The sequence below is a fragment of the Acipenser ruthenus genome, chromosome 54, assembly GCF_902713425.1.
Source record: "Acipenser ruthenus chromosome 54, fAciRut3.2 maternal haplotype, whole genome shotgun sequence".
Lineage (NCBI taxonomy): Eukaryota > Metazoa > Chordata > Actinopteri > Acipenseriformes > Acipenseridae > Acipenser > Acipenser ruthenus.
The window spans coordinates 1,573,125-1,585,624 of NC_081242.1; the positions used below are offsets into that span (position 1 = coordinate 1,573,125).

The 12,500-nt window shown below is 52.1% G+C and overlaps 1 protein-coding gene across 1 annotated transcript in view; it reads left to right on the plus strand.

Moving 5' to 3' along the window:
- The window catches only part of LOC131723340 (E3 ubiquitin-protein ligase RNF31-like), a 28,593-nt gene that overhangs the window by 8,205 nt on the left and 7,888 nt on the right, over nt 1-12,500 (plus strand). The window contains 14 exon segments of the mRNA XM_059016988.1: nt 23-175; nt 995-1,163; nt 1,750-2,015; nt 3,649-3,827; nt 4,712-5,059; nt 5,962-6,207; nt 6,827-7,012; nt 7,680-7,889; nt 8,480-8,653; nt 9,347-9,421; nt 9,423-9,446; nt 10,524-10,613; nt 11,005-11,119; nt 11,946-12,064. Coding sequence (XP_058872971.1) covers nt 23-175; nt 995-1,163; nt 1,750-2,015; nt 3,649-3,827; nt 4,712-5,059; nt 5,962-6,207; nt 6,827-7,012; nt 7,680-7,889; nt 8,480-8,653; nt 9,347-9,421; nt 9,423-9,446; nt 10,524-10,613; nt 11,005-11,119; nt 11,946-12,064 — 2,354 coding nt within the window.

Here is a 12,500-nt window from a genome sequence, read left to right on the forward strand (position 1 = left end):
TTCTCTCTCGGTCCCCTGACAGCTGCCCCCACCTCTCAGGACTGCAGCGTGTGCGGAGACCCCCCCTCCCTCTCCTGCACCCCCTGCGACGGGAAACTCTTCTGCGAGACATGTGACCAAGTCTTCCACGGACACCCTGCCCGAGCCAACCACAAGAGAGGAGCCATCAAACAAGGTGCAGAACCTTAAAAAGTGGTCAGCCCAGTTCTGATTACAGTTGCCATTATTAATTATTAATTATTATTATTATTATTATTATTTAAGAACATAAGAACATAAGAAAGTTTCCAAACGAGAGGAGGCCCCATTCAGCCCATCTTGCTCGTTTGGTTGTTAGTAGCTTATTGATCCCAGAATCTCATCAAGCAGCTTCTTGAAGGATCCCAGGGTGTCAGCTTCAACAACATTACTGGGGAGATGGTTCCAGACTCCCATAATTCCCTGTGTAAAAAAAGTGCCTCCTATTTTCTGTTCTGAATGCCCCTTTATCTAATTTGTGACCCCTGGTCCTTGTTTCTTTTTTCAGGTCCCCCTGGGTCGACATTGTCTATACCTTTTAGGATTTTGAATGCTTGAATCAGATTACCGCGTAGTCTTCTTTTTTGATTTCTTAGCAGACGCTCTTATCCAGGGCGACTTACAATTGTTACAAGATATCACATTATTATTATTAGCGTTTCAAGATATTTCACGGTTTTAAACTTCATGTTTATCGAAGCAGAAAAAAATAGCATTGTCATGTTTTAAATATAAATAAATTAATTAATTAATTAATTAATTAATAATAATAATAATAATAATAATAATTCTGGAGTTATTGAACAACAAACCTCAATATTGAAATGCTTACCTGAAATACAGTAAGAGCCAGCCAGCGCCATCTACTGCCCGGTTAGTGTATTGCCAGCAAAAATGGCGCTGCTGGCTGTTCTATAAGGGCACTTTTTGGCTGTTTTTTTGGTGATGTCACAATGCTGCCTTGTCTCCCAATCAGAAACCTGCACCATGTGTGGCATCAGCGCAGTCTCCGCCCACTGCCCCAGCTGTGTCCAATCGCTGTGCTCGGAATGCGACGGGCGGTTCCACATGCACCCTGGGAGGGCGTGGCATAAGCGCACGCCTGTGGCGCTGCCTCGCAATCCCAGAATCCCCGGCTCTCCTAGGTAAGATCTTTTTAAATTATTTATTTTTCGAATGCTCTCCGAAGCCAGTCAAAGTGCGGCCTCGCTTCCTAAATGGACATCGAGTCTCTAGTAGCAGATTCGTGTGGATTGCCATGGCACTTGGTACTGACATTCTTTAGCACATGGGATATTGAGAGTTCTGTGTCATTCCTTTCTCTCTCTCTCTCTCTCTCTCTCTCTTTCTCTCTCTGCTATCCCCTACCCCCCCTCTCCCCCCACCCCCTCATCTCTCCTCCCTTCCCCCTCTCTCCCTCTCTCTCCCCTCTCCCCCCTCCTCCCTACCCCACCCTCCCATCCTCTCTCCTCTCTCCTCTCTCCTCTCCTCTCCTCCCCACTCTTCCCTCCTCTCTCCTCTCCTCCCCTCTCTTCTCCTCCCCCCTCCTCTCTCCTCTCCTATCCTCCTCTCCTCTCTCCTGTCCTCCCCTCTCTCCTCTCCTCCCCTCTCTTCTCCTCCCCCTCCTCTCTCCTCTCCTATCCTCCTCTCCTCTCTCCTCTCCTCCCCTCTCCCCTCTCCTCCCCTCTCCTCTCTCTCCTCTCCTCCCCACTCTCCCCTTTCCTCTCTCAGTCTCTTCTCCCTTCTCTCTTCCTCCAGCCCTCCTAAAGTTCTGAGGCTGAGATCTCTGGAGGAAGTCGGGACCCCCTCCTCTCTCCTGCCCCCCTCCCAGTCCCCCTCCCTCTCCCAGTCTCTCTCCCAGCGTTCCCACTGGCAGTGCGTGGCCTGTCCCACGCTCAACGAGGCCCGGGCAGTGCTGTGTGTGGGCTGCGAGCGCCCCAGAGCCTGCAAGACAGCGCCCCCTAGCACCCCGGAGGACAAACTGCAGCAGATCTCAGGTGAGGTCACCGTGCCTAGAGGGCTGCTTGCGGCGGCCATCTTGAGAAGGTCTGAAGTGTTCCAATACGTTCAAGCAAGATCATTCATGGACTCTTACCCAGTGTGTGTTTCCATTGGCCAGGCAGGGCCCACATTTGCAGTTTAAAAAAAGAACTCTTCTGCCAGTAAGCACCAGCGCCATCTAGTGCACAGTTAGTGTATTGCCAGCAATACAAACTCATAATACAAATATTAAAAAGAGGAATTCGCAAACGGGGCCTTATAGAGGAAAATACAAAAATTGTAATAATACCACTACCATAGCCAGTATATGGCGCTGCTGGCTGTTCTATAGAGACACTGGCTGATCTAGCCTGTGTTGCACGTGTCTATGGCAGCGCAGCTAGAACTGAAGAGCAGCTCCTGAACTCACAGTCAAAGCAACACAGACTGAGCAAAACAATGTAATACAGCCCAGCCCAGCGCATTGCAGTTAAAGAACTACAGCTCCCAGCATCCCTAACCATTGCCGCGGGTGCAGAGGCATGCTGGGAGCTGTAGTCCTAGCCAGGGCTGTAGCGATTCACAATACAATAACTATGGCAGCGCAGCTAGAACTGAAGAGCAGCTCCTGAACTCACAGTCAAAGCAACACAGACTGATTTATAAAATATAAAACACAGTGTTTGAGTAATTACTACAATTAGAATCTCTCGCTCTCCCTCTCGCTCTCTCTCCCTCTCTCCTTCTCTCTCTCGCTCTCTCTCTCCCTCTCTCTCTCTCTCGCGCTCTCTCTCCCTCTCGCTCTCTCTCCCTCTCTCCTTCTCCCTCTCGCTCTCTCTCCCTCTCTCCTTCTCCCTCTCGCTCTCTCTCCCTCTCTCCTTCTCCCTCTCGCTCCCTCTCTCCCTCTCTCTCTCTCGCTCTCTCTCCCTCTCGCTCTCTCTCCTTCTCCCTCTCGCTCCCTCTCTCCCTCTCGCTCTCTCTCCCTCTCTCCTTCTCCCTCTCGCTCTCTCTCCCTCTCTCCTTCTCCCTCTCGCTCTCTCTCCCTCTCTCCTTCTCCCTCTCGCTCTCTCTCGCTCTCTCCCTCTCTCTCTCTCGCTCTCGCTCTCTCTCCCTCTCCCTCTCTCTCGCTCTCTCTCTCCCTCTCGCTCTCTCCCTCTCTCCTTCTCCCTCTCGCTCTCTCTCTCCCTCTCACTCCCTCTCACTCTCTCGCTCTCCTCTCTCCCTCTCTCTCGCTCTCTCTCTCCCTCTCTCGCTCTCTCCCTCTCTCTCTCTCGCTCTCGCTCTCTCTCGCTCTCTCTCTCCCTCTCGCTCTCTCCCTCTCTCCTTCTCCCTCTCGCTCTCTCTCTCCCTCTCACTCCCTCTCACTCTCTCGCTCTCTCTCTCCCTCTCGCTCTCTCCCTCTCTCCTTCTCCCTCTCGCTCTCTCTCTCCCTCACTCCCTCTCACTCTCTCGCTCTCCTCTCTCCCTCTCTCTCGCTCTCCTCTCTCCCTCTCTCCCTCTCTCTCGCTCTCTCTCTCCCTCTCTCTCGCTCTCTCTCTCTCCCTCTCTCGCTCTCTCCCTCTCTCGCTCTCCCTCTCTCTTCCTCTCTCCCTCTCACTCTCTCCTCTCTCTCCCTCTCTCTCCCTCCCTCCCTCTCTCTCTCTCTCTCAGGCTCCCTGGCTCAACAGTGGAGCTGTCAGGCCTGCACCATGTTGAACCTGGGTTGCAGTGTGCTGTGCCAGGCCTGCGAAAGGCCCAGGCTGGCTGCCAGACCCTCTCTGCCAGCCATCTTTCCACTGCCAGCCCCTGGTCTCACCCCAACTACCAGCTCAGAGAAAACAGCCACGCAGGTAAAGACTAAAATATATCTGACTTCAATTATAGATTTATAATTATGTGTTTTTATCCATTATTAATTTCCAGTTTTCTTCAACAGTATTTTTTAATTATTATTATTATTATTATTATTATTATTATTATTATTATTATTATTATTAATAATAATAATAATAATAATAATAATAATAATAATAATAATAATACTACTTGCCCGGCTGTCGCTGGTTCTGACGTTCTTACTGTGAGAAGTGTTGAATTTAAATCAAGGGAAGTAATGTTAAAACTTTACAATGCATTAGTAAGACCTCACCTAGAATATTGTGTTCAGTTCTGGTCACCTCGTTACAAAAAGGATATTGCTGCTCTAGAAAGAGTGCAAAGAAGAGCGACCAGAATTATCCCGGGTTTAAAAGACATGTCGTATGCAGACAGGCTAAAAGAATTGAATCTGTTCAGTCTTGAACAAAGAAGACTACGCGGCAATCTGATTCAAGCATTCAAAATCCTAAAAGGTATAGACAATGTCGACCCGGGGGACCTGAAAAAAGAAACAAGGACCAGGGGTCACAAATTAGATAAAGGGGCATTCAGAACAGAAAATAGGAGGCACTTTTTTACACAGAGAATTGTGAGGGTCTGGAACCAACTCCCCAGTAATGTTGTTGAAGCTGACACCCTGGGATCCTTCAAGAAGCTGCTTGATGAGATTCTGGGATCAATAAGCTACTAACAACCAAACGAGCAAGATGGGCCGAATGGGGCCTCCTCTCGTTTGGAAACTTTCTTATGTTCTTATGTAACCCTGGTTCTCTCTCTCCCTCCCCCTCTCCCTCTCTCTTTCTCCGTCCCCCCCTCTCTCCCTCCCCCCTCTCTCTCTCTCTCCCCCTCTCTCTAGCCAAACTGGATTTGCAGTCACTGTACCTTCCTAAACACCAACCCTGGAAGAATCTGTGACATGTGTGATAGAACGAGCCAACACCCTGACCCCTCCCCCGCCCCGCCCCAGCCCCGCCCACAAGGGGATGTGCCAGTCCAAGCCACGCAGCAGCCCCGCCCACTCCTGGAACCCAAGGAAACTCCTCCCCAGCCATTGCTCCTCCCACCGAGCAAAGCCACGCCCCCTGGGAAGAAAGACACACCCCTGGCAGCGCAGGCCGCCTCCCTCTCCTCTCAGGATGAAGCTGATTGGTCCAGGCAGGAGGAGATGAGGGAGGAGGGGCTGAAGCTGGTTAAAATGATCAGGGTAGGTGATTAATCGGGGGGTATATGGAGGCTGTCTTGAATCCTCTCCTCCTATCCCCTCCTCTGTGTGCGTGTGTCTGTGTGTGTTTGTGGGTGTTTCTGTCTGTGTCTGTCTGTCTGTCTGTCTGTCTGTCTGTCTGTCTGTCTGTCAGTCTGTGTCTGTGTTTTTTTTCTCTCTCCCTCTCTCTCTCTCTCTCTCTCTCACTCTCTCCTCTCTCCCCTCCCTCTCTCCCCCCTCTCTCCCCTCTCTCTCCCCCCTCTCTCTCTCTCCCCTCTCCCCTCACTCTCTCCACCCTCTCTCTCCCCTCTACCCTCTCTCCTCTCCTCTCCTCTCCTCTCCCCTCTCCTCTCACCTCTCCTCTCTATCCCCCCTCTACCCTCTCTCCTCCCCTTTCTCCTCTCCTCTCTCCTCTCTATCCCCCTTTCTCTCTCTCCATCCCTCTCATATAAATCGCTTTACAGTTTTGCATTTATCTTGAGAAACGCTTGTCCGATTTTGATGAAGCCCGATAACCTCCCTCCTCCCCCCTCCCTCTCCCCTCTCCCCTCTCTCCTCCCCTCCCTCCTCCCCCTCTCTCTCCCCTCTCCCCTCTCCTCTCCCCTCTCTCTCCCCTCTCCCTTCTCCTCTCCCCTCTCTCCTCCCCCCTCTCTCTCCCCTCTCCCCTCTCCTCTCCCCTCTCTCCTCTCTCCTCCCCTCCCTCCTCCCCCCTCTCTCTCCCCTCTCCCCTCTCCTCTCCCCTCTCTCCTCTCTCCTCCCCTCCCTCCTCCCCCCTCTCTCCCCTCTCCCCTCTCCTCTCCCCTCTCTCCCCCCTCTCTCCTCCCCTCTCCTCTCCCCTCTCTCCTCCCCCCTCTCTCCCCTCTCCCCTCTCCTCTCTCTCCTCCCCTCCCTCCTCTCTCTCTCAGGAGGCGGAGTCCAGTGGATTCTCTCCTGAGCAGGTATTCGCTGCTGTCCATTACTCTGGCACGACGGAGCCCTGTGATTGGCTGCGCTCCGAGCTGCCCCTCGTTCTGGACGCCCTGACTGAACTGGCGACCTCCGACCTGCAGGGGGCGCGCCTCTCCAGACAGGAGGCCGTCACGGCCTGGGAGGGGGCGGGGGGGGACCTGGAGAGAGCTGTGAAGGATGCAGTGAGGCAGCGGAGAGCCAAGGTGAGGAGGAGGAGAGGGGAGTGTGTGTCTATGTGTGTGTGTGTGTGTGTGTGTGTGTCTCTGTCTGTTTCTGTGTGTGTGTGTGTGTGTGTCTCTGTCTCTGTGTGTGTGTCTGTGTGTGTGTGTTTGTGTCTCTGTCTCTGTGTGTGTGTCTGTGTGTGTGTCTGTGTGTTTGTCTCTCTCTGTCTGTCTGTGTGTGTGTGTGTGTCTCTGTCTCTGTCTCAGTCTTTCTGTGTGTGTCTCTGTGTGTGTGTCTCTGTGTCTCGGTGTGTCTCTGTGTGTGTGTGTTTGTGTCTCTGTCTCTGTGTGTGTGTCTGTGTGTGTGTCTGTGTGTTTGTCTCTCTCTGTCTGTCTGTGTGTGTGTGTGTGTCTCTGTCTCTGTCTCAGTCTTTCTGTGTGTGTCTCTGTGTGTGTGTCTCTGTGTCTCGGTGTGTCTCTGTGTGTGTGTGTTTGTGTCTCTGTCTCGGTGTGTCTCTGAATCTCTGTGTCTCAGTCTGTCTGTGTCTTGGTGTGTCTCTGTGTGTGTGTGTCTCTCTCTCTATATATGTGTGTAATGTGTCTCTCTCTCTCTCTCTCTCTCTCTCTCTCTCTCTCTCTCTCTCTCTCCCTCTCTGCTCAGATGCGTTCCCTGCGCTCGCTGGGTTTCCATGACGATGCGGAGCTGGTCTCAGCTCTGCAGGTGAGCGGGGGGGATGTCGGGAAGGCCATCGTGGAGCTGCAGCGCCACCTGCTGGCCCCCTTCCACCAGCGCGTGTGGAGCGAGGAAGAGGAGGATGAACCTGAGCTCACTGACCCCGACAGACAGGTGAGCGAGTGTGTGTGAGTGTGTGAGAGTGTCTGTGTGTCTGTGTGTGTGTGAGAGTGTGTGTGTGTGTGTGTGAGTGTGTGTGTGTGTGAGGGTGTGTGTGTGTGTGTGCATGTGTGTGTGTGTGTCTGTGTAAGAGTGTGTGTGTGTGTGTGTGTGAGTGTGTGTGTCTGTGTAAGAGTGTGTGTGTGTGTGTCTGTGTAAGAGTGTGTGTGTGTGTGTGTGAGTGTGTGTGTCTGTGTAAGAGTGTGAGTGTGTGTGTCTGTGTAAGAGTGTGAGTGTGTGTGTGTGTGTGTGTGAGGTTGAGAGTTAATATATATAACGGCAGCAGTGTGGAGTAGTGGTTAGGGCTCTGGACTCTTGACCGGAGGGTCGTGGGTTCAATCCCAGGTGGGGGACACTGCTGCTGTACCCTTGAGCAAGGTACTTTACCTAGATTGCTCCAGTAAAAACCCAACTGTATAAATGGGGAATTGTATGTAAAAATAATGTGATATCTTGTAACAATTGTAAGTCGCCCTGGATAAGGGCGTCTGCTAAGAAATAAATAATAATTATTATATATACTCAGTTGAGTGAGTAAAATATCAGTTAATATATCATGGTGTCAGACTGAACAATTTCTCCCTCCCTCCACTCTCTCCCCCTCCCCTCCCCTCCCCCTCAGAAGGTGCTCCGTCGTCTGCTTGCAGTTTACGAGCTGGCCAGCTGGGGGCGAGCGGAGCTGGTGCTGAGCCTGATGCTGGAGCAGGGTGGTGCCACCTACTGCCTGGAGGACGTAGTGCAGGCGGTGAGGGAGTCTGCGGACCGAGACTTCATCAAGAGGATGCTGAGCACAGAGTGTGCTGTCTGCTATGCAGAGTTCCCACAAAACAGGGTCAGTGTGTACCCCTGATAAACATCACCCCACAGCAAAGTGTAATAAAGCACAGAGAGGTGTGGTAAAGCATAGGGAAGCATTGTAAAGCACAGAGAGGTCTGGTAAAGCATAGGGAAGCATTGTAAAGCACAGAGAGGTCTGGTAAAGCATAGGGAAGCATTGTAAAGCGCAGAGAGGTGTGGTAAAGCATAGGGAAGCATTGTAAAGCACAGAGAGGTCTGGTAAAGCATAGGGAAGTATTGTAAAGCACAAAGAGGTCTGGTAAAGCATAGGGAAGCATTGTAATGCACAGAGAGGTGTGGTAAAGCATAGGGAAGCATTGTAAAGCACAGAGAGGTCTGGTAAAGCATAGGGAAGCATTGTAAAGCAGAGAGGTCTGGTAAAGCATAGGGAAGCATTGTAAAGCACAGAGAGGTCTGGTAAAGCATAGAGAAGCATTGTAAAGCACAGAGAGGTCTGGTAAAGCATAGGGAAGCATTGTAAAGCACAGAGAGGTCTGGTAAAGCATAGGGAAGCATTGTAAAGCAGAGAGGTATGGTAAAGCATAGGGAAGCATTGTAAAGCACTCTCTCTCTCTCTCCTCTCAGCTGCGCTCCCTCACGTCCTGTCAGTGCACGGTTTGCTCGGATTGTTTTCAGCAGCACTTCACCATCGCGGTGAAGGAGAAGCACATCAGAGACATGGTGTGTCCGAGCTGCTCCGCGCCGGACATCAGCGACGAAGCAGAGCTCAACAGCTACTTCTCAACACTGGACATACAGGTACAGAGACACTGGACACACCGACACTGGACAGACAGAGAGACTGGACACACAGGTACAGAGAGACTGGACACACCGACGCTGGACAGACAGAGAGACTGGACACACAGGTACAGAGAGACTGGACACACCGACACTGGACAGACAGAGAGACTGGACACACAGGTACAGAGACAGAGAGACTGGACACACCGACACTGGACAGACAGAGAGACTGGACACACAGAGAGACTGGACACACAGGTACAGAGAGACTGGACACACAGACACTGGACATACAGAGAGACTGGACACACAGGTACAGAGAGACTGGACACACAGGTACAGAGAGACTGGACACACCGACAGTGGACATACAGAGACACTGGACATACAGACACTGGACATACAGACACTGGACATACAGAGACACTGGACATAGTCTCACACACACAGTCACAGATAGAGAGGTACAACGAGAGACTGGACATACAGACACACACACAACCACAGAGACAGAGAGAGAAACGCACAGAGACACAGAGAGGGACAGACCCAGACGCAGAGACAGAGACTCAACACACAGACATAAAGGGAGAGAGATTAGTATTTCTAACTTGGCACTACTTAAAAACACTGAAAAAAGACGTTCATCCGGGGACGTATGTGGTCCCTCTTGCTGAGTCCTGTCCCCCCGCTGTCTCTTCCCTGCAGCTGCGGGAGTGTCTGGACGATGAGGTCTACCAGCTGTTCCACAAGAAGCTCACAGAGATCGTTCTCATGAAGGACCCCCAAATTCCTCTGGTGTTCTCACGTAGGTTCAGAGCCCCCCCCGCCCCCCCCCCCCCCCCCCGCTGGCTCCTGAGAGCTCTGTGAATCATGGCATGGGCAGAGCTCTCTGAATCAGAGCTCTCTGAATCATGGCATGGGCAGAGCTCTGTGAATCATGGCATGGGCAGAGCTCTGTGAATCATGGCATGGGCAGAGCTCTCTGAATCAGAGCTCTCTGAATCATGGCATGGGCAGAGCTCTGTGAATCATGGCATGGGCAGAGCTCTCTCAATCAGAGCTCTGTGAATCATGGCATGGGCAGAGCTCTCTGAATCAGAGCTCTCTGAATCATGGCATGGGCAGAGCTCTGTGAATCATGGCATGGGCAGAGCTCTGTGAATCATGGCATGGGCAGAGCTCTCTCAATCAGAGCTCTCTGAATCATGGCATGGGCAGAGCTCTCTGAATCATGGCATGGGCAGAGCTCTCTGAATCAGAGCTCTCTGAATCATGGCATGGGCAGAGCTCTGTGAATCAGAGCTCTCTGAATCATGGCATGGGCAGAGCTCTCTGAATCAGAGCTCTCTGAATCATGGCATGGGCAGAGCTCTCTGAGTCAGAGCTCTCTGAATCATGGCATGGGCAAAGATTCACTTTGTAAATAGTTGTCTGTTTCAGGACTTTTTAAAAGTCTCTCTCCCCCCTCTTCCCCTCATCTCTCACCTCTCTCTCTCTCCCCCTCTCTCTCCCCCTCTCCCCCCTCTCTCTCCCCCTCTCTCTCTCTCTCTCCCCCTCTCTCTCTCCATCTCTCTCTCTCCCCCCTCTCCCTCTCCCCCCCCTCTCTCTCCCCCTCTCTCTTACCCCTCTCTCTCTCTCCCCCTCTCTCTCTCCCTCTCTCCCTCTCCCCCCTCTCTCTCCCCCTCTCTCTCTCCCCCCTCTCTTACCCCCCTCTCTCTCCCCCCCCTCTCTCTCTCTCTCCCCCCCTCTCTCTCTTCCCCCTCTCTCTCCCCCTCTCTCTCTCTCCCCCCTCTCTTACCCCTCTCTCTCTCTCTCCCCCTCTCTCTCTCTCTCTCTCTCCCCCTCTCTCTCTCCCTCTCTCCCTCTCCCCCCCCTCTCTCAGTGCTCGTATGGTTTTATCTATGAGGGGGATCAGTTGAAGGTGACGTGTGTCCAGTGCAGGAAGAGCTTCTGCTGCAAGTGCAAGAAACCGGTGAGTCCATCCCATAATAATACAGCCCATCCCATAATAATACAGCCCATCCCATAATAATACAGCCCATCCCATAACAATACAGCCCATCCCATAGTAATGCAGTCCATCCCATAGTAATACAGTCCATCTCATAATAATACAGCCCATCCCATAATAATGCTATGTCCATCCCATAATAATACAGTCCATCCCTCTCCTCTCCCCTCCCCACTCCTCTCTCCCTTCTCTCCCACTCCCCTACCCTCCCCTCTCCCACTCCTCTCTCCCCCTCCCCCTCCCTCCCCTCTCCTCTCCCCCCTCTCCTCTCCCCCTCCCCTCTTCTCCTCACCCCTCCCCTCTCCCCCCCCCCCCCCCTCCCCTCTCCCCCCCCCCCTCTCCTCTGTCTCAGTGGGAGGACCAGCACCAGGGTTTGAGCTGCGAGGATTTCCAGAGCTGGAAGAGGGAGAATGACCCCCAGTACCAGAGGGAGGGGCTGGCCGGGTACCTGAAAGACAATGGCATCAGTGAGTCTGCAGTACCGCCCTGTGCCTGTACACAGTGAGGGGGCGCTCTCTCGCTCTCGCTCTCTCTCTCTTACCTTATTTAGATTGTAATCTGTTGTTGTTGTTAATATTCTGAGCTGCAGTACCACGCTGTGCCTGTGTACAGTGAGAGGGCGCTCTCAAATTCAAATTCAAAAGAGGCATGACAAAATAAATTAAGTTTTGCCAAAGCATATTATTATTATTATTATTATTATTATTATTATTATTATTATTATTATTATTCCTAGTAGTAGTAGTAGTATGGATCTTGCTTGTTTTTGTGTTTCTATCATAATGCAGGGCTGGTAATAAGACTCCTATTCCACTGCAGTGTGATCCATTCCAGGTTTTACTACCAGCTTGATCAGCCCCCAGTGTGTCTAGCTAACAAGCTCAGGTGTGCCTGATTATTAAACTCCTAGTGAAACCAGGACTGGATCAAACTGCCCCCCTGTACTGAGTGGCTGTGTCCTCACTGTGTTCTCTCTCTGTCCTCTCTCTGTCCTCTCTCTGTCCTCGCTGTGTCCTCTCTGTGTTCTCTCTGTGTCCTCTCTCTGTCCTCGCTGTGTCCTCACTGTGTCCTCACTGTGTCCTCTCTGTGTTCTCTCTGTGTCCTCTCTCTGTCCTCGCTGTGTCCTCACTGTGTCCTCGCTGTGTCCTCTCTGTGTCCTCTCTGTGTTCTCTCTGTGTCCTCTCTCTGTCCTCGCTGTGTCCTCACTGTGTCCTCTCTGTGTTCTCTCTGTGTTCTCTCTGTGTCCTCTCTCTGTCCTCGCTGTGTCCTCACTGTGTCCTCTCTGTGTTGCAGAATGTCCTGAGTGTCGCTACATGTACTCTCTCTCGAAGGGGGGCTGCATGCACTTCAAGTGCTCTCAGTGTCACCACGAGTTCTGCAGTGGCTGCAACAACCGGTTCCACCCAGCCAATGTGAGTCCAACCCTGCACCCTGCACCCTACACCATGCACCCTACACACTGCACCCTGCACCTTTACACCTTACACCCTACACCCTGCACCATGCACCCTACACACTGCAGCCTGCACCTTACACCCTGCACCTTACACCTTACACACTACACCATGCACCTTACACACTGCACACTACACCCTGCACCTTACACCCTGCACCTTACACACTACACCCTGCACCTTACACCTTACACACTGCACCTTACACCCTGCACCCAACACCATGCACCCTACACACTGCACCCTACACCTTACACCTTACTCCCTACACCCTGCACCTGACAGTCTGCACCTTACACACTACACCGTGCACCTTACACACTGCACACTGCACACTACACTCTGCACCTTACACACTACACCTTACACCTTACACCCTGCACCTTACACCTTA